General features: G+C 40.5%; 1 protein-coding gene across 2 annotated transcripts; it reads right to left on the reverse strand.

The window, feature by feature from the left end:
- Positions 1 to 1,176: 1,176 nt before the first annotated feature.
- LOC134637140 (tumor necrosis factor receptor superfamily member 11B-like) lies at positions 1,177 to 19,982 on the reverse strand. Of its 2 annotated transcripts, none has more exons than XM_063487488.1 (6): positions 19,905 to 19,982; positions 11,821 to 12,048; positions 10,917 to 11,061; positions 4,847 to 5,062; positions 2,680 to 2,904; positions 1,177 to 2,375 (listed from the first exon to the last, which is right to left on the reverse strand). In XM_063487488.1, the coding sequence occupies exons 1-6, from the start codon at positions 19,950 to 19,952 to the stop codon at positions 1,981 to 1,983; spliced, it is 1,257 nt and encodes a 418-aa protein (XP_063343558.1). In that variant the 5' UTR covers positions 19,953 to 19,982; the 3' UTR covers positions 1,177 to 1,980. The 2 variants fall into 2 exon arrangements, with proteins under 2 accessions (XP_063343558.1, XP_063343559.1); XM_063487489.1 differs by having other exon boundaries at positions 11,821 to 12,015; positions 19,905 to 19,967.
- Between the last annotated feature and the right edge of the window lie 2,840 nt (positions 19,983 to 22,822).

Here is a 22,822-nt window from a genome sequence, read left to right on the forward strand (position 1 = left end):
TGCAAACATGCCAGAATCCACAGTTTAAAAACGCTGTGTAGTCTAAAAAATGCAAATGATACCATATATAAATGTGCTAATTTTCATATCTTTTTTCAGCTCTTCCGATGTGACCATATGACTTTTTTTTTAGTTGAGTAGCACTTATTGTGGGTCCTTTTAAGATGTTATGTATCGTGCTGGCTTTGCGGAATTTAGAAGGTTTAGAAGATTGCGTAGGTGTGTCGACTCAAAATCAGGTCAACCTTTCAGTCACATGCTGAAAACTGGCACTCGCTCATGTGAAATATGGGTTTCAAAACCAGATGATCTGAAATGTGACACATCCTCTGTGCGTAATTCAGAATGTATCCTGGCCATAAAAGGTTTTTGCACTCTTCACTTCTATGCAATTCAATCACTGAGTTCTTAAGTCCTCACCGCTACAGAAAAATGATACTGCCTGTGAGATATACACGAAATCAGCATCAAGTTATGATTATAGTACACATTACATGCACCGTGATCCTTTAACTTCAGACATTTGACCCACCATGAAACGTCAGCTGCACTTTCATACTTAGAGAAATCATCAAGGCCTATATCCAAATGTAACTGCAGTGCCTCTGTTTCTAATCCTGGCAGGCTTCATGTGCACTTTGGTGTAAATAGAAGCAACACTGACATCTTGGAAAAGCTGATCTAATGTAGGTGACTCACATCAAAGTGGCTCTGTCAGGAAACTCACTGTACGCCTTGATCGCTAAGCTGGGGAAGACCAAATTCTTCTCGGTGAAGAGATCAGAAGTACAGATTGTTTGTTCCAGTCAGCCATTCAGTCCCCTTCCATCTTAGGGAAGGCACCCTTGGAGGATTTTAAAACTAAAAGCATTCAATATAGTTGATTTACCAGAAAACATGATGTATTGTGCGGGGGTTTTTTCAGACACATTTACCTTGAAAATTATAGGTAGTTTCACCGATTTTCAAGGGTCCGGTAAAGCTGATACTGATATTCTAGCTCATACATTTAACACTGCTGTGAAATCACAAGACTAAAATCATCTGTCTGTTCATTGCATATTTATAATGAAACAATGCATCTTTACACACTGAATTTAGTCAGATCATTTGTCATCAATGTTCACAACTTAAACAAGCTTAAAAAGGACCAGTCAGGCACATATATACAACAAAGATCATACACTTATAGTAAAAACGCGATACAACAAAAATATAAAACAAATATCACTTCATTAACTTGCAGCATTTGGAATCCAGTATTTCTAAGAAGTAATAAACATAAGCCTTTACATGTTCAGAAAGTAAAAATTACTTTTTTAAATAGAAAACAATTGCACTCCTTTGTACATTCATATAAGTAACAACTACAAAATAATAACGATGAGCTTTGCTTGTCAGCAGTCCAGAAGAAACACACCAACAAATGAGAAAAAATATTTCATTATGAAACCAAATCCTTCCTCTCAAACAGCGAGAAAGCAACAATAACAACATCTGCCAGACCATTTTCTATAAAATAGTATTAATATTTACATCTTAAATAACATTTTTTTAATTTTTCACAGACTCCAGTCATGAAGTTCTAAAAAATCTTCTTTTTTTTTCAAAAACCTTTTGTTTACATCCGTATTCAGTACACAGATGTGTGAACACCTCTTTTTTTTGTCAGATTCTTCCTTGCGGACGGTTACCGTGGACTGAGGGTAAAGTTATTAGTGCCTCGTTTAGGTTAGAAAAAAAATCAGAGAAGCAAAGACAAATTTATTTTTCCATCTTTCCTTCCATGTTGAAGTTAGGAAAATCCATTTTTAGGCAGTATATGCATAGCTTTGATAGTATAAAGATCTCTCACTATTACAAAAAAAAATGCACCTCCCTGCTCATTGTGTATCTTTTTAGTGTTCCCTTTTTTGTCAGTGAAATAGTGTTTATTTATGCTTTAGGTTGTATCTATTTCTATTTGTACCTGTCTACTGCTTATTCATTTAATGGTTTATGGGCTTTAAAACACGATCCATCCTGAAGCATACTGACAAACATCTTCTGAAACATCTTTTGTGCCGAGGTGGTTCCAATGATGCGGCTGATCTTCTTCAGGCCTTTGAGCAGATAACGTGGTGCCTGTTGGTTGCGCAGGACCCTCAGACTGTGAGACAGAGCATTTGGTAGGTCCAGGTTGTGGTTTGCTTTTTTCCAGAGGTGAAGAAGCTGCAGAATGTACTGCCTGGGGAGGCAAGAAGAGACCACGGCCCGGACATCCGCCTCCTTAACTTTCACTCCCGGCAAGCTGTTCGTTACCTTCATGAGGTCGTCGAGCGTCAAGTTTTTTAGACTGCTGCAGCGGGAGACCTTCCTCTCACAGTGGTTCACACCTTCAAATAAAGTATGTTTACATTAGTACACCAATGCAAAAATTAAAATAGCGAACAGATATGTTAAACAGGGCAAAATAGCATGTGAGCACAACACTCAGACGCTGCTCATATGTGTGGTCGGTTTATGTGCTTGATTTAAATATCCTCCTCCCTGTATTTTGCACCTTGAGAAAGAAACTCACAGCAACATATGTGCAACTAGGTCAGTCTCTAAAATCTCTGAGTCTTTTTTTCCTTTTTTTTTTTTAAACAAAAACCCAGTTTGTGCTGGTGCAGCATTTTTGTAAATCTTATTTTATACCTTGTATGAAGCCATACAGCTTGTCCTGGTCTTTGTTCTGCTCTCTCCACAGTCGCAGAAGGTGGAGAACCTGCTGCTGGGGAGAGCAGGTCTTCTTCAGCCTCTCCAGGCTCTTACGATCCACCCTCTTCCCAGGAAGACTGTCCAACAGTCGTTCCAGGGGCACCGAGGAAAGTCGCAGCGAGGCTAGCGACTGGAAAACCGCCTCTTCACAAAGAGTCACATCTGGAAAGAGAAGGAAAGTGGGCTTGAAAACACACACATGCACAAAAGTTCTGGATGGTGATGCTTGACATCCATTTGCTTAAACCAGAAGGAATTAACATTCCTGTAACAACCTGTTACAAATGAGTAACTGTTCACAAGTAATAAAACAACTTTAGTAAATTCCAAACCATTGGCCTTATGTATTCCAGTATGACAAGCGGGCTGGTAGAGTGACACCTGCCCAAACATGGCCCAGCTTTTAGTACAATGCTTGACATCTTAGTGTGATCAGCTATGTTAAACATAGGTCTTATTGGTTGTAGATCTTTTATTTTTCTCCCCTTGTTTAAATCGGTATCCGTAGATAACGCCAAACTAACCTTAGAGGTTCCCAACTAAGTCCCAATTGCACATTTGTGAAGCGATTCCACGACAGTTTGTGGTGGCACATTACCGCATGTTTGCACACTTTAAATAGACATCGCTGTGTAACTGACATTACACACTATGTTTACTGACGTAACAGTTTCACTATGTTTTGCTTATTCATCTGTGTCACTGCAACTCTTCAACCATAAAATCAACAGCAAAGACTCCATAGTCTCCACTTTAATAACCTCAATCTGCAAGTGAATAAGGATGACTGGGAATCTGGGATAACAACATAAAGTAACTTTCTTTTCTTTTCTTTTTTTTGTTCCTAATTGAAGGCAGTTTAAAATTAGATATAATGGATTTCAACACATGTTATTTCATCAGTTTACTTCTGCATATTTTTTGTGTTTGCATGTGTTTTGCCTATGTTTAGAGTGTTGCCTTGTAATTTGACCACGGGAGAACCACAGATGTCTTTTCTTTCTGTTCCTCATTGGGATCACTCCTACTAGCCGAGCCAAACTGTAGCCAAGCCTGATGCTCTACATTTTTTAAGGCAGCCAAGCGAACATTCTTCTTCCTGCTTTCGCTGAGGACACTCCCAACCGGACACACTTCATATGATGTGCAATTTCACATCCTTTTTATTAAAGATGATGTGAAATTACACCAAATTTCATGTTTCATGTTGATCATTTCAGTAATTTATGAGTGATGTAATTGCGGCTCGCTCCACAACTAACAGTGACTTCCTGGTGGCTTAATACCGACTTTGGGAATCCCAACTGCTTTCAATTTTACATTTTTTGCTCAAAAACACTGCTAAGCTGTTCCAGGATTTGAAGCAGGCACTCTGCGGTGGTGTAGTTACCAGGAAGGCAATTTGTGAATGAATGTTTGAGGAGAGCATCACCCTCCCAGAGGGACCACAGCTTTGTGTGTTTTCGTCTAAGTGTGGCATATGAGTGCGCCAGGGTCTGTACATCTGCATGTGTGTGTTCTCCAGTGTCTGTGGTTTCTCACGGTCTGGGAATTTAGTGTCATACTTGCGGCTTCTCATCTCAAATTATCCTTCAGCATCTGTCACAGTCAAAGTCTGAGTAACAAAGAGCAACCAGCGTGCCTTGCGTCTCTTTTCGTGTTTGACTCAGTTTCCTCTGTTATTGTGTTTGGGGATGTGACAGTTAAAGGGGGTAATTGATCCATCATGGGTCTTTTTGACAACAATGCCATAAACATCCAGCGTTCAACCCTTTGGTTTTCACTGCTGTGTTGGTTTTAAGGCACGCAAGAATTTGCAAAAGATTGGAATCTGGACAGCGAACCTGACCGAGGAAATCCCCTGCCTTTAGGAGTGAAAATGACCACATGTTTGAAATAATTCACTTCAAGTTGATTTTTAAGTTGTTGACAGCTGAGGTTAACTCAACAACACTGGTGCATGTGTGTGTGTGTGCGTTTATGTGTGTGTGTTGGATAAACACTGTGCTAATGATCAGCCCAGATTCCAGGATTAGTCCTAAAACGTTCCATATGATCTTTTTCTGCAGCGCCATGCCCAACATGACAGCGCGTATGTTCTCACCAGTCTGGCACAAAGTTTGATGATGAGAGCACTCCAGCGTTGCCTTCTTGTCCGGAGTGCCACACTGGCTGTCTGTAGTGGACGTGCCCCATCTCAGTGTCTTGAGGCCCAATTCTGAGCAGTTCGTGTGAGGCTGGCACGGCTTGGTGGAGGAGCCACCCGGGGAGAAATGACCATCAGGGCAAAGTTCACACACTGTGTCACTCACTGGCGTACCTGGAAGAGATTTACAGAGAGAAGTTTTGCAAATGAAAACTGATAGAAGTGACACTTCTGAGCATGTGAGAAAACACCTAACCACAGATTTTTTTTCTCATCTAGAGCTTCAACTGAAACTCAGCCATTTTCACCATTTAGTGCAAAAAGAAGCAGATGTGATTCTAAGAACCGCAGAGACATGTGAAAGCTCATCATAATGAGAGCGTGTTTCAGAGAATGACTCATATCAGTCGTAGTCACTACACCGCCTTCATTCTGTATCTTACATGCTCTTACTATGATGTCATGTGATTTAGCTGCAATGTGATTTGTCAGCTGATTTTTTTGCAGCCAAAGCCACTTCTAATAGTAATACGTAGGCATGTTTTGAGAACTTTATTTTACAGTTGATTTACTATAATATGCTGTGACTTTAAAACTATATTTAGATACGTGACTTTTTTTTATAATCTCATTTGACAGTTGCCACAATAACATTACAGGAAACCATCACAACTTCTGGTATATGACCATCAGCACGCATGACAGTCCATGAAGTGGAACTAGTAATCACATCCTCATTTTATTTTGATCTTGAAGTGAAAGTGCGTGGGACGACAAGCCATGCTTATTTCAGATTTAACCTTTGATTAGTTTCCCGCTACCATGGTACAATGCGTCCTTTCTTGAAAACATATCGTCAAATAGGAAACCATCGCCTTATATGCATACAAAAACAATCAAAAACGTTTCCTGTACGAGTCATGACAAAGCATGTACTGTGTCAGATGACAACGTGACAGCCTATAACTGTAGTATGACGGTTATATTTTATTGCTGACTTTAATGTCAATTTCTCAGAATTTCCTCTGCGGAAAAAAATTTAAAGAATGCATGTCAGCACTTTGCTAAAAGAAATTGCTTTAGATCTGATTAATGGTGCACATATTATCGTTAATGTTTATGTAATAAAAGGTTTACTAGTTATTGACTAAAGACTCTAGACATGTATAGATTAAACACATTGTATGAATAAAAAGTGAAACACTTATTTGATTCATTCATTCATTTGTTGTTCATCAAAGTTTTATTATAATGACAGCTTATAATAGTGATAATATTAACTACTACTATTGTTAGTAGTTGTAGTTTTGTGTGCAACTTTTGATGCTGCAGTTGTTCAGTCTGCTCTAGAAAACTGGTTTCCAAGTTAATTACTGCTGATTTATTTAATCAAGGAAGTCGTCACCTGACTAAATAAATGTTGAACAAAAATAAATCTTGGGTATTTTGGAAATTTTGATGATCTAACACTTGTTTGCCTAACAATATAATGATCAAACAAACATGGAAGAGGCAAAAAAAAAATTACTCACGAAAACTTGATTTGCACACTGTTCCCCCCTCCCCCCGTACTGTCTACCATATTGATCGGATTCCAAAAACACAGATGAACCACATAGCAAATCCCATTCGGAGAATGACAGAGAATTCTAACCAGAAACAAACAATCAGGAGATCAAGGGGGAAAAAGACGGAGTCATAAAAGGCTTGTGTTGTCAGAAGACTGACCCAGCATCCTGTGGTTTAACCACAGCTCGAGGCATTACATAATAAGTCTTTCAGCTTCAGTGGGGGGGGGGGGAATCCCCTAAATTGCTGTCTCATGTCTGCTGATTGTGGATTAAGGTCAGTGGAATTTATGGAAAAAAGTATTGCAGGGGTCACATGATAACCACAATCGATGGAAAATGTTGTTTCATCCGTGTGATTTCTGGACTCTGGTCTAAAGTTTAACATGAAGTCATGAGAAGGTTGGTGTTAGTTTATGCTGTGGTTCCAGTACAAATACCAGATTCTGTGCACTGGTATGCTTAAAATCAGACTTTCTCACCAACAGTTCCTACTGACACACTAAGGAAGGAATCTGAAAAAAAAAATCAGATTGGATATCCACTATGATATTGACGCATGGTTATTGTATCAGGTGTTGATGGACACAATACCTCTTAAGCATGAATGATCGTTGCATGGACTCACACAGCTGCAGAACATTAAAAACTCAGCAGTCACTTTATCAGGTCTTTGTCTAACTGCTCGTTAACAGAAATATCTGGTCAGCAAATAACATGGCAACTAGAGTTCAAACTAAACATCAGAAAGGGAAAGAAATGTGATTTCAATGGCTTTAAATGGTTGGTGCCAGGCAGACAGGTCCAAGTATCTTCCCCAAAAAACTATCTCTAGGGTTTATAGAGAATGGTCAGAGGAGACTGAACAAATGGCTTTGAGCTTTTAGGAAGGCAAGAGGCATATCTGATGCTCTTCTGCATACCTCTTACACAGCAGAAGACCACACCGGGTGCCACTCCTTTCACCTAAGAGCAGGAAGCTGAGGCTACAATTTGCTCACCAAAACAGAAGATTGGAAATTGTAGCCTGGTATGATTTCTGTTTAAACACTCAGATGGTAGGGTTAGAATTTGGCGTAAACATCATGAATCCATGGATTAGTCCTGCTTTGTATCAGTGGCTCAGATTGTTGTTGCTGCTTGGCACAATCTGGCTCCCTTGGTAACAGCTGATCATCATTCAAATGCCACAGTTTATTTTTGATGACCATGTCCAACCCTTTATGACCATCTTCTGGTGGCTGTTCCAACAGGATAATGCACCTTGTCACAAAACTTAGATCATCTCAAACTGGTCTGAAGAGGACAGTGAGTTCACTGGCCAGTCACCGAATCTCAATCCAGTAGAGCGACTTGGGGATGTGGTGCTCACAAATCTGCAGCAACTGTGTGATCCTGTCATGTCAACATGTAATCTGAGGAATGATTGTAAGCCACAAATAAGGCTCCAACCCAGCAACAGCAAGGTTTACCTAACAAAGTGCCTGGTGAGGATAGATATATAGTCATTCCTATTACAGTTCTTTAAAGTGTGCTTGCTGTGTTGCTACTATGCAGAAGTCAATTTGGAGCCTCATGCCAACCAATGGACCTGCATGGACCATCGCATATACATATACACAGAAACTACAGCATAATTTTAAGTCTTTGTAAGGTCTGAGACATCACACTGACTAAGTTGAATCTGCCGGAGAAACTAGAAACTGTTGCATCATATTTCTAAGAGGAAGCACAGGAAGGGCGAAATAAGTGGATGACTCATCGATCAAGTTTCCTCTTTATGCTTTAAAATTTGCATTATCAGGTACAAAAGGAACAAATGAGAAAGTGCTTTCACTCTTTCAAAATGTCACATTATCATCTGTTGCTTACTTTTAAAACTGAAGACACCATATAAAATGCAACATACTAGGCAAATTATAATTTATCTGAGGGATGTAGACATAGAACACTCTGATTTAGCTTCTCTGATTTACATAAAAACCTTTGAACACTACAGGATGTGATTAAAAAAAAAGTCACAGATAAAGCTACACGGCTAGCTTTGAAGGCCTGGAATCAAAGGAAATGAGTTATAGCTATTATAACGATATATACATTTGCTGTGGTTCATTTGGCGCACACTGAATGACACAAAGTAACCTGAATTCTAATTTTCTGAGTGATGCCAGTAGACAGTTTGTTTTCACGGTTTGATGAACTCTGGAATGGACAGGCATTTCTATAACTAGTCTTGCTGACCATTCAAAGGACTTCATATCACTAACAACACAGACTAAAGTGGAAGAGACTGAGTCAGGTCAGACATGCTGTATATCAGTGTTAGAACACATAAAGGTTCTGTATTAGATACATTTTTTGGAGAAAGGCTATAGTTACATATTTCACAGCTTCAGGACATACCTGACTGTTTTATTTGCACAGACACTTTATGATGTCATGACTAACTTTTAAGGTCTCCTGTTGACTCAGAAACATTCATCATCAAGTTATTTTGTTTTTTCTCAACATGGACAAATGCATTTATGTGCCAGTTAGTCAGCTTAATCGTGCATATGTAGCAATAAAGTTGTTAAGATTGTTCTTAGCTAAAACTTAACTGGCCGTTTCACACATCTAGCGCTCTAATTCACAAGCACAACAAAGACGGGCATGCATGTTTTAACAGCTACATCAAAAACCCTGATAGCCTCTCACTGCCAGGAAACACAGAGCAGAAAATGGTGAAAATGCCTCTGTGAGGAAGACACACAAACAGAGAAGTAGAACATTTCTAAGAAACACTTTAAAAAGGTTTTTTTCTGTGAAAAGGGAGATGCTCATCAGGAATGGGTTTGGTTCACATATTCGGAAGAAGAGGAAGAAAAACCTGGTGTCTGGTGATACAATTAAGAACATATCAGAATGTGAAAATGTAACTGACGCATCTCTCTGCTTTATCAAAGTTTCTGATAGGCCAGTACAGTGTAACCCGCCCGGGAAATTTGTGAGATCGAAAGAAGATCAAAGAAAAGATACTTGTTACAGTGACACGCAGACTGAGTGTCCCTTTAAGCACACATACTGCACTTTTCTCATGTTTACTCACTAAGATAAACCACTACAACTGTCTAGTTTACATGCAGACTGAATTTTCTCTTGCGCTATTACAGACACCTGGTGTCAGCGAAGTCAAATTCCATTGTACACGGTGGGCTTCATACAGCCCACTTAGATTTTAAATGGGCTGGACCAGTGAAAACCCTTTCCTATCAGTTTAACTACACATTTGACATGTGAAATAATATAATAATATAAAATCTGATTATTTATTTTTAAAAAGTATAACAGAGTGTTTCCCCCCGATAAAGGAATCCTGCAGTAAATGAAAGAAGCTGTTTATTTACATGTATTTCCTACTGCCTATACTGTAAGAAATAAAAAAGTTGTGGCAGCTTGTCACCACAGAAAGTTTTTGTTCATTAAAAAATGCCTATTTTATTTATTTATTTATTTTACTGTGAGAAAATTCTATAGTAGATCATAAAAAAATGAATTGTTTCTGTCATTGAATTGTTTATCTGTTATTTCATTACTTTTGGTGCCTCTGGGGGAGTGCTTTATCGGCAGGAAAAGCTGTAAAATGTATTAAAAAATACAATTGAAATTAAAAATGTATCTCCTTTTTACACTTTCTAAAGATTTCCAGTGGGCTGGACTGCAGTCTTTGTTGGGGCAAATCTGGCCCGCGAGCCTTATATTTACACTCCTGCTTCTGGTAGCAATCTACTCATTTCAGTCCAATTTACACAAAGGTTTGACGTCACCCTGGAATCTCCTTTCTTTAGGAGGAAAAACACATTTGTTTTATTTGATATGATATGAAAATAGTCAGAAATGTTGTAAATGATTACTGTTAATCATAAATTATTGATTGCTTTTAATATACATAACATCTGCAGAGGCCCATTTGTACAGCTGGAAACAGTTTTTCTCATTAAACAAGCAATGAATTTGGCTAGTTGCAGGACCACAGCAATATCTTCACAGACCGCTGCCTTAACAGAAGTAGTCTGAGTTAACCACAAAAAAAGAAAGCAGGAGGCGTCAGTGCAAAATGCCTCCCAGGTCCTTGACTGGCAGCTTCAGGAAACGGTAGTTTGTGAAAGGAACGGTACTCTTGATTTTTTTTTTTTGTAAAACAATAAATTTGCAAAATGTTGCACCGGAGCAAAAGCTGCTGAAAATGGGCCTCAGTAGCAATTTGATTAAAAATCATTATCTATTTATGATTGTATTAATCCTTAACTGCCTTTTGCAGAATTTCTGATCAGTTTTCATGTTTTCAGTAAAAAAAAATAAAATCAAAGCATTTTGTGAAAGTGTTTGCGCTGCCCAAACCAGCAGTTTTCGTTTTTCAAACAATTTCTATAGAAACTGCTCAGTCTGAATAATATTCTTAATGTGGATGTTACTCTTACCTAAAGCTGCCACTCCATATCCAGGTGAACAGGCCTTGTGTGCAATACAGAACTCTATCACTAGGTGGAAACCTGGAGCACATTCGCACAGCTGATCATGAGTGCTGTTGCACTGCTGCTTCACTAGCTGTCTCTCCTTACACACCTAAACGGGAACACAGAGACAATGACGGTCACACATGTGAAGCTGTAAAGCTGCACACGCACAGAAAATGTAAGTAAAAGTTTGTTTGCATGTGTTGCTATAAACAACACAGCAGTTTACAGCAACGCAGGTCATAAAGAACATCATGCTTCTGCTCTGCAACTTGTCTCAAATATCATATTAGTCTGTTGGAAAGACAAAAACTGAAATTTAAAAGCATCACAAAGCAGGCATGTTAACAATACAAGGAGTATCATGAAAAAGCGGTGATTGCATAATTTATCTGGAGTTGCGGAGGAGAAACATCAAAACTCTGGGGGAAGATCATTCTACCACAATGAGCAAACTGGGACTTTCATTTTTAGTAACAAAAACTGAAGTGGAAATACTGGCTTAAAAAAAAGACAAATGCAGCACCAAAACATAAATAAACAGTAAGGTCATGCATCTTGGGAAAAGACACCAGCAAAGCCACATAAAAGCACCACTGAAAAAAGCTGGAAGACAAAAAACTAAAGGTATGTGCATAATTCCTGACCATACTTTGATTTCAGCTCTGGGAAATTCTTTTAGGTATGAGACGATACATTGGGGAGATCTTTTTTTACTACAAAATCCAGTAATTGTCACAAAAACCAGTCAGTTACGGTCTGAACACACAACAAAGGAACCATTATCGGCCTCATGAAACATGTAGCCCTAGTTTCTATTAAGAAGAAAAACTAGAACTGAATGTTAGGTTGATGGCCTCATACGTACCGAGGTGCAGTACTGGCATTTCTCCCCCCAGTGCCAGTCCTCTGCAAAATGCCTGTCAGGACAGGGCTGGCACTCTGTGGGCATGTCGGCAGTGCAGTGTCGTTTCACCGCTGTGCCAGGTGGGCACTGGTTACACGTGAGGAATGCGGATGTCGCGGGGTCACGGTGCAGGTACGTTGGTTGTTCAGCTTGCTGCTGAAAGGCCCAGGAGAGAGAAGCTGTCAAAAGCTGCAAGAGAAAGAAAGTAAGTCGCTTCAGGAACTGACTCAACAGCAGTGACAAAATCTCTAATGAAACCCATCTCGTGAACAGCTTCACTTTGGCAAAAGAATCAAACATTTTTATATTTTGGAGCACTCGCCAACCCAAAGATTCCAGTAAGAACGAGTTGAATGTAAGGTCAGAGCAGTAAAGCTCCTGGTGGACATAAGGTCCTGAAGTTTTTTCTGCTGCTCTTCAGAGTGCAGTTCAGAGAATCAGAATAGACTAGTTTCCCTGAAATTGATTACTCTATAGGGACAAATTCTCAAGAATAGCACCAGTGTATTTTAAACTTTCGGGGCAGTAACATCCCTTTTTTTTTTGCCTCAACTCGTCATTATTTTCAGTAAATGCTTTTTGTTGATCTCAACTTTTAGGATTAATAAAGGGATCAAAATGATTTTATTGGCCTTCTGGCATCATTTCTCATCTGTTTGACTTTAATCCAAAGCTTTTTAAATGAATTCAGATGTTTCAGTCATGCCAAAATTTTCTACACATTGAAATAAAAGAAGTGCATGACACAGGATTACAGGCATTAGTTGTGCAGCCTTGTGTTCTCTGCCCTCACTAGCAGTTCCCTACCCATGCCGGCAGCCCCATAAGCTCGGCTGCTTTGTAGCTGAAAAGCATCTGATGTGATTCAGAGGTGATCTATCGCACTTTAATACTGCCCCAGATTAAGATCCACACCACACCCACACTCTCCTCAGCCACCCAAAACCAGCCCATCGTTATGGATACTCTGTAAAGTGGGTGGTTTTCAGCGAGGCTCTGACAAGCCTGTGTAACTAATGCACAAAAACAAGCCCATGTATCATCGCCTAGGCAAAAACTGAAACGCTTGGGTCATTTCTAAAATATGAGGTATCAGTTGGTGAGCATGTTTAACATGGAGCCAATCTAGCCGGTCGAGGGCACATGCAGACCAGATGTCACACATTAGGCTTCTTCCACTCAAAGGCCCTTAGCCATTGGTTCTTTGGACTTTCCCGTTGGCCTGGATACATCCTCACTGCTTGGACGACTAACCAACAATAGACCGTCTTGTATTGTGTGTGAGTGTGTGTTTGCATGTGGTTTCTTGCTTCATATCATGTGTGCATCTTCAAAAATAAATGAATTTGTATGACAAACAACAACTCCCATGCATGTGTGTGCAGGGGTGCGAGCATGCAGGAATGTGTGCGTGTGTTTGCGTGTGTGTGTATATGGGTGTGTGCGTGTTGGTCGATGTTCATGTCCAATTACCATCTTCCTCAGAGCTGGTTTGCGCGCTCTGTGGTCTCCTGGCTGCCGTTCATAAAGAGTACTGTTGGAGGTTACTGGGCTTTCCCCATTCACCACCAGAATACAAAACAGTCACCCACTCTGTTCTACAGATTACCCGCAGCACACCACTGATCTCCTTCCTGCGTGCATGCATTTGTACTTATCCCATTCACCTTAGAACTCGGAGCCACAAAAAACAGTCGACTTTGTGTAAATGAGCATGCAACTAAAGGACCGCTGGAAAACCAGAATGTGTGTGTGTGTTACATGATGACTGCCTCTGTATCCTTTAATCAATATTGAAGAATTAAAAGAAAAAAGGTCTTTTCACAAGAAATCTACGCGTGTTTATGAGTGGGTGTGAGTTTGGGAGAAACAGTGTGCAGTACAGCTGCGACTTCCCTGTCCTGCCACATGTTACTGAACAAACTGCTCATTCTACAAATGACTACAAATGACGTGTTTTTCCTAAGCGTCACTGCGTTTACGTCCACACTACTACTCTACGTGCACCCTGCATATACGCGTTTTGTTATTTGTGTCATCTTATTCTGTTTCCCTTTCCAATGGTCATCATGGAGGAAGACGGCAAAAATAGATGAATGGGTTTCGCACACCATAATAGAAACCTAACATCAAACAGCCTGGAGAGCGCAGTGCTTTTCCCGGCAAAACCTATCGACCTCTTCCACCGAACGTTCAGTGGAAGGCTTTCATCAGCGACTTGCTGAGCAGTAGCATGACTTTGTTTGTAGTCTGGGTGGCCCCAGCAGGATTCAAACCCATAATCATAGTCTTACTCCTTAAATTAAGAAATGTGTATATACACTCCATTAAGCCCAGAGACCAAATCCAATTGATTTAGAAACAGGAGAGTGGAGTATGCTGAGTGACTAACAGAGGATCACCTGGATCATCCAGGTGTGGTTTACTGGCAGGACAGTCCAACCCTCGGTCAGAGCCCGTGATAAGTGTTTGCCACTTTTGTTTTAGAAATCCTTCAAATGGCACAATAGCTTGCCATGTGCATGCTTTTTCCTCCCTCTGTCTGTCTATATGTGCTTCCTGCGTCACAGTTAAAGTCATGTCCTGCTTTATTTTAGCAATCTGCTTCATTCTGTATCTTTTTTGTAGTTGCTGTCTTTGCCTTTATTTTACCACCTTTGTAACCGATTTCCACGTCCCTACTAGTTCCACCTGTGTTCTCTCATTTAGTGCTCTTTGCATGTACACTGTATAATCCTGTCTTTCCCCTCTGTATCCCTATCATGCCTTTCATCTTGCTTGAGTTTAGGGTTTGATGTCTAGTGCTTGTACCTAGTTTTGTTGGACTCTCATGCACCTTTTGTTGATTTTGATCTATCAAAGTTCACTTTCTTATTTTCAGTCCATCTGTCCTTGTTGTCCTGCCTTTAGTACTTTTTGTGAAACAAGTTTGATTTGCCTAAATCTGTGACATGCAAGCACAAAGCAGTGACAGGAAATGTATAAAAGGTAATAAAAATGAATAAAATAAAGTACAATGATGCTTTTTAGGTTGGGTCTGAGAAATGCCTCGGTTGTGCAGTGTACCGCTACACAGTACATGTGTTCAGTGCACATATGCTTTCGTCATCTTCAAAGTGAATGAACCAGAGGCCTGAGAAACAGATGTAGCAGACTTTTAAAGAAAAACAAAGTAAAATTCAAGGCCAACCCTCATAAAGTAAAACAAGTGTTTGACAACAATTAGTGTTGTTCAACAGATGTATAACTCCGTAGTGAAAGATTATTGCATATACAGATGTTATCTCTTAGATCATCTGACTGCATGTACGCTGTATTGTTTTTCAGAGAAGGTTCTGGACATTATTTAAGGCACTTCCTGCCTTCTGGTCACTTTCTGATGGGCAGTACTAAATTATCCAAACCACCCAGCACGGTAGCTTTCTGCTACTGAAGAAGAGAAAATGTCAACTTTTTAAAAATTAACTCACTGGGATGGACGTCCTGTGGAGCGTGTGACTCCATCTATCAACAGCTATGAAAGATACTGAACTTTTCACCCGTCTGTCTCCTTAGAAGCTGCCATCTGACGACATCATGGACGACCACGGGAAATCTAAATTACACAGCAGCTAGGGGCCACTGACAGCCATAATTATAATGTTAGCATCATCAGAGGAGTGCTTAGCAAGAGACATATCCTATTTGGAGCTCAGCCAGCTCAGAGGAGAAAATCAAGGGTGAAGGTACGGAGATGGTGATAATTTTCTAGCATTCCTGTGCAAAAGCCCTTGAGCAAGGCAGAGCAGCTGCTACATGTAAATGATTGCAAGCGACACTGTAAAACGGCTTGCTGGAAAAGGAGGCTCACAAAGTTCCCACATTTCTGTGGATTAAACTAAAAAGTTAGAATAAAACAGTCTATATTTATACTGGATAAACCCGCTTCATCAGATATAGTTTGCTTATATAATCTGTGCCAGCGAATCCCGTTTGAACTGAGCTGAGCAAAAAGCTTCGTGTTTATGAGGAGAAATTTCTACCAATGCTTTAACAGAGAACATGTGCTGCTTTAAGAGATGTTTTCTCTTTAATAAAGACAAAACAAACAGCGGGAGTGGGTTCCATGCTGTAGAAGGTGGTGACAGACATGGTTATATTGGATCAATAGCAACTCAAAAGCGTCTCATTTGTGCTAGCTACCCACAACATTCAACACAAGTGATACCCAATCCAGTGAGCTATTTACTGGCTCTGAGATTAAGCGAGCAGAGGTACACACTTTTCATGTTTTGTTTATCTGTCACTGATCTATCACTATGATGGCATACTTTGACTGGAACCTATGTGCAAATCTATTGCGCTGACATAAAGCAGTTTATTGGGGCCTTTTTTACATCCTCTCTGACTGAATTTGTTTGTGAAGAGGTCAGGTCAAACAGGTCAGCTAGCACGAAAAGGCAAAATATCAGTGTCCTATTGCTAACCGAATGCATTTCATTTGTGTTGATGTGTTCCGAAGGGTTAAACTACAGGATAAAATGATTCAAATGTTTTAAAAAAAAAGAGCTTGGGAAATTTTAATGCGATTTAGTAAATCACAATTGCATTATGAAACAGAAACACAATACTTTGTGTTACTCGTGGAAATGTCAAAAATCTGTCCAGGAGAAATTAGCCACAGTGTTTAACTAACTTGCAGCAGATAGAGTTTGGACTATGCTGAAATGCAGCGCAAAAAAACAGACTCCGTGCTCGGTTTGCCTGAGGTCAGCTTTAAATTCATGGCATGAGGAGAAGAGCTGTGGCACAAAGGGATCAAACCACGTTGCACCAGCTTATCCACCAGGCACATGGATTCAGTTAACTGCAGAGCGCAGGTGGTCTGAGGGGGGATTCCAGCCTGTGCGTGTGTGCGCGTGCCTACGCGTGCATGTGTGCCTCCGTGGGTGTGTGCACAGGTCAATGTCTTTTTTCACTTATGCGACACGCGATGCCACACCACATCAAGCAGTCTCTGCTCGGTGCGCTCACACCATGTTCTCACGCTGGAGAAACTTCTAATCTCTAATTGGCTGCTAGAATATTTTACAGATTAAGCTAAATTACTGAGTCGTTTATGCACGAGAGCTAATGTTTATTGTGGATATTGTGTCAAGACGCTCTAACCCAGAAAGCGTGCTGCCGTGCAAAAATCTTTCTCAGTCTGAAGGAGCCTTTCTTTGTGATTTTTGCTGGGTTTTTCTCTTTATTGTAAAAATGTTAAACAGAAAATATTTGGGCCGTTGGATAAACACACAAGCATGCAAACTGTCCCAGTGATGGAACTGTTATTTGAGAAAGTGCTTTATAGTTCTTTAGTTAAAACTCTGAGCTATTTTAGACCAAATCTGATCACTTTTCTGAATTGCTACACCAGCACAACATTTGGATACAAAGAGGAGATCCTGTAGTTTTATGCTGTGATCATATCGAGGGGCCCAAGCTTTACTTCTTCTACTTCTGTGATCACTGTGATTATCTGGACTGTTGTAGTTTTTACTAATTTAAACATTTGTGGATGTTTTTATTCCTCTGCTTGCTGAAACCAAACCAAATAAATCAAACTGTTCTCGTGTTGTTACACATCTAATGTCACGTAATCTTTTACTACAGAAATTTGCATCATATCAGTCATGCTGTTTTTAGTATGATTCATACAGTAGTAAGAGATAAACAGCAGGCTCTCTTTCTCCTCTTTGTATCCATTAATTGCTCCATCCCACTCGCCCCTCCCTAGCCACCCCAGGCTCCCACACACAAACTTCTGCTATCAATACCTACTGTTAATGGAAACGGGAAGTTAGGTGTATGGAAGTAACCTTCGGAGGCAATTGTTGCGTTCTGAATAAACATTTGCGCTTGTTTGTTTAAAACATGTTGCTGTGATACCTTCCTACCCAACTCTGTCTTTTCCCGCCATTCCTCACCCTTTCTCCAGTGTTTGGCCAAGTGAGCTCTCTGTAGCTTCTTCAGCCTGCGTGTGAACCTGCGGCTAGGTTTGAGGAAGTTGCTGTTGCTAATGCCAACGGCCACAGCAGAGCGTAAAGTGGAGGCGGCGTAAAGATAAAGAGAACACAGATAGTAGATAATGGATAATAACAAAGGGGGAGAAAGCATGTCCCTGCATGAGGATTAGAGGTAGGATTATCCAACCATGCTGGTTAACAGTCATGTTGACACACTGACAACAACAACTGACTGACTACCTGCTGCTCTGACAGTGGTGCGTTATTTTTGCCCTTTCAACGAAAATGACTGTTTACATATTGAAACATGTGCCTTCATAAAAGCAGGTTGACAGGATGAACTATTCCACTGGGATCATGCTGGGCAATGGCCCAAACAAATTTTTTCTGGAGCCAACACAAGCACATGTGTGAGGAGTATGCAGTGCAACAGGAAGAGCACACAGGTGCTGGAGGTGTATTTAAGACCCAAAATTGCAGTGTCCATTTACCACAGAATTGTTTTTCAGACAGACTGCAACCAAGCCTGGCTGACAGGCAGACAAACAAGCATATCATGTGGTGGATTCAGAGGAGATGGAGATGTTGGCTGGATGTTGCCAGTCAAGACTGACTGAGTAAACAGTTGCCAGAAAGTTGCCCGTCTTACTCACCAAATGACTGATGTACTGGCTGACTAACTGAACAATGCATAAACAAAAGAGCAGAATATTTGCCTATTTTAGGACAGGCTACACTGAGTTAGAGGAACTAATCTGTACTGAGTATCACATTATATGGTCATATAAACTACTATTTCACAGCCTTGTTCGCTGAATTACGCACAAACAACACGCATCTTCCTAACTGACCGTGCTTGGCAAAAAAAAAATCTCTCTTTTTCCTGCACTCTCACACAAACGCAAACAGCTACGCAGGCCACAAGGATATTAGATCAGTGTTTTGGAGCTACAGAGTTTTATCTGTTTCTGGACTGATACCCATCTTGAGCATACATGAACATATGCAAAACCAGAAAAGGCCCCGACACAGGACAGCATGCAAAACACACCAATGGAAACAACTGATGCAAGCTCAGAGGCAAACATCAAAAAAAGAGCAAATTGGTGTAAAGTCAGACGCACTGTACCATCTGCTGGGAATTCACCGTGCCACTCTGCTTTTGGAGGATAACATTTCATTCATTTTAATCACGCTGTATTAAAAGCAATGAAATACTAGCCAGAGTGAAATTTAATTTATCTGAGAAAATTATAGATCGTGTTTGAAGATGTAGAGGCTGCACAGAGCAGTGAATAAAACATGAGCGCCATTCATTACCAAATGCAAACAAATCCCCAACATAAACAACACCGGACAATTTACTTGAATAGCTCTTTAAAAAAAACCCTAACATAGCTCTAAAACATACTACTAATATATCTGACACTTTCTGCCATTAGCATAAACTAGATACAACACACCATAAAATGGGATGCAAACTCATGCAGCAGTTACACAAACTAGATTGTCATCTGCGTCTCATATGGAGAATGGCAGCCAAGTCTGAAAAGCAACTATATGCTCACATATTAATGCATCTATTAAAGCCCGACATAGCAGCATCAAATACCAGGACCGAACAATATTTAGGGGTACACTTCGATTGTGGCGCACAGCCTAATGACTGGCCCCTCTCATTAATGGGGAATCATCAAAGTACCTGAACAGAGGCGTGCTGCACAGAGGGAACATGTGGTTGGCAAATATTTAGCGTTTCCTTATCTAGCCCTTAACGACAATACATGCAAGTCGCTGTATTCAAATTATGCCAAACTACTACAGATCTCCAGATTTATTCTCATTTCTGAAATCTGAAATCTGTGTATCGCAAAATCCAACGAAGGATCAGTAATTTAATATATTAAAAAAAAACACACACACACACACACACACACACACACACACACAAAAAAGAAGGAAAAAGAAGACATGAAAAAGTCATTCCTTCAGAATAAAGTGCTCCTCTACTGCTGAGCATATCCAAGGAGCGGAGCTGCAAACATTTTGGCTACTCACCACCATCAGTTTCATCGCCGGTTTGGATTTGGCTATCCGTGAGCTCATCTTCTCTGCGTAAAAGCGAACTGCGGTATGATGGAGTCTCCATCAAAGAGCCTTTACTATATACAGGAGAGAGCGAGAGGGAGAGCGAGAGAGAGACCATGTGCCCACCCACGTTTTCCAAGGCACTGCCTTCTTCCCTCCTCATTCTCCGATCCTAAAAATAAAGTGCAGCATCCATCGGAGCTGCATCGCGATTACGCAAAACAGTGGATGGCGTAGGCGACATCAAAGAAAACAACTTCCAAACGTATCTTGTATGAGGTGGGTTCTTCCATGAATTAAGCCAAGTTTGCTGGGTTTCTTAAGCGATACAAATATTCCCCAAAATATTTCCTAATAAATTTGCCACATGTTCTAAATCGAAAGGTCACCCTGCTGCAGCCAGGTTACACCTAGCTAGGCCCAGGACATAATTACATTGTGGAACAAAGGTGCAAAAGTATGTTTCCATATGCACGTTGTGCACAAGTGTTTACATGTAAAAAAGGTTAAGCACCTAATTTGACAAGCTAAAAAGCACCAAAAAAAACCCCACATAGCTTTAATCAGTGTGAATAAAGAAGATTCTTCCAGAATAAATGTTTTGAGTCCTGGTTTGACATAATGTAAACACGATGATTGACGTGTGTTTATTTGGACCAGCCAAAATCATTTAGCTATAGTGGTTGCGCTTATTTGAACATCCCACTGAGGAAAAGGACAATTAAACACCAAAAATATTGTTTTTCTCAGAAGGTTAACCATCACAGCTTGTGTAGAGTGAGCGGAAAAGCACAAAGAACTTCAGCTACCCGCTTTCAACTTCATTCTACATAGAAACCAAAGAGGGAGCTCTTGCAAAAAGATTGTGAATGGATGATGTCATTGGATGACAAACTAGGGAATTAAAGATTTAAAAAGAAAAGCAAATGAAGGCCTTAACCAGACAGAAGTGCACCCATATTTCAGACAAAATCCATGATGAGTTACGTGTAACTCACGCACATAGTAAACCCAAAAGGCCACACACCCACGCTGTGATCTCAGTGATGCTGAATCGATATCCATCTTCCACTGAAAGTCCCAAAACAGATCTGGTTTTCCGTTTGTCATTTTGTATCCGCTTAGCATCCACCCCATGCAGGAGGATGACAAAATGTCACAGCCCGCTGCCGTGACGTAGAAGCGCAAGGTTTCAACGTAAGCAGAGAAAATACACACGGCACACCCACTGACCGGTGTCCAAGGCATGTGAGCGAAATGCTAGTGGTGAGGTCACGGCTCACCACAATACGACCAACGCGACACACACAAACGCACACTCGCTCATTCAAATGCATACTTTAAGAAAAGGATACAAAAATACACATGCTGTGCAACTCTTTCAGCACTGAGGTAAGGGTACACCACAACAATAGTGGAGCAGGATCTGGACGTCCAACCTCTCAAGCACACACACAGGAACGCTTGAATGGCGAGCCTTTCTGACATGCTAGTTGGCACTGAGGTGTGCAGTGTATTCGCAGGGTAAACGTGGGTGTTAAGAGGTGAAGTGGAGCATGACCGCTCCACAGACACACATACACACACATCTAAGTCACACAAGTGCAATTCGCTGACTTGTCCTATGCCCATAAATTGCTGGCTGGTTTTGGCCTGTCAACGGTTCTACTACAGTTATTTTTAATAGCCTGTCAAAATGTACTCAAGGCTGGGTCTCACTATGTGTCTGTGTTTCCGCATGCATATATTGCATATGAATGTAGAAAGAGTGCAAATGTGGTGATTACTTCACTGTAGCATTTTATCATCTTTTTATCAAATCTCTGGCAGGTGCTCCACTTCTCACAGCAGCAGAACCACTATTGTTTAGGACCATGGCAACTTCTCTTTAGCAAGTACTGTCTGGGTGCATGGCATACAAGGCTGTGCGTGCCTGACCTGACTAACCCCATGGATGTCTGAATGAGCTGCCCAGTGCTGTACCCATTTGAGACCAACTCATTTCCATAACAGATTTCATAAACGAATGAGTAAAAAAGGGAACTTGTAACTGTTATTGTGTTGGCAGTGTCACCTGAAGGCTGAAAGTTACAAAGAGCTCTTTTAATATGTGCAATGAAAACTTTTGACCTAATCATGCAAATAAAGGATAACTGCAGGTAACCAGAAGCAGAAGACAATTAAAATCCTGGAATTAACTGTAGCAAAAACCCCACCTGCAAAAAGTGCACAACACGTTGTTATGGTAGCAACTGAAGGGTAAACTTGCAAAACATCTAAATGCTGATGTACCAAAAGCTTTGAATTTAATTAGATTTTAATTTTGATTTTATACGTGTGCAGATTTGCACACTAATTGCATGGTTAACCATGCCATTAGAGGCCGAACCACTTTGCGAATAGAGTCCACAAAGTGTCTTTATGCAAGACAAATGGACCCCTAATTTGGCAGACATGTCAGCTCACTGCCATTGGTGTATGTGTTTGTGTGTCTACATACTTGAATAAGAAACACATTTCAAAGCTGTTTTTAAAACCTAGCTAAGGCTGAAAAAGGGCAATATAAGTGCAAACCATTTTAATAGTCTGTGAAACTATATATTCAGTCAACTGTAGTAAATTTTGTTCCATACTTCATCATATGGTGGCCCTGGTAAATTAGTTTCACCATGTTCCTCACAATAGCACACTCACCCTCAGTTGTTCTGAGCATATTTTGTTTTCCTCCTTAAATAGAATTTTCCGCTGCTGTGACAGGAAGTCTGCAAAGTTTCATCCATCCATTCTATTCCACTTATCCTTATCGGGGTAACGGGGGGGGGGCTCTAGCGCATCCCAGCTACCGTGGGGTGAGAGGTGGGGTACACTCTGGAGAGGTTGCTAACAGA

Source organism: Pelmatolapia mariae, linkage group LG10_11 (genome assembly GCF_036321145.2).
Source record: "Pelmatolapia mariae isolate MD_Pm_ZW linkage group LG10_11, Pm_UMD_F_2, whole genome shotgun sequence".
NCBI lineage: Eukaryota > Metazoa > Chordata > Actinopteri > Cichliformes > Cichlidae > Pelmatolapia > Pelmatolapia mariae.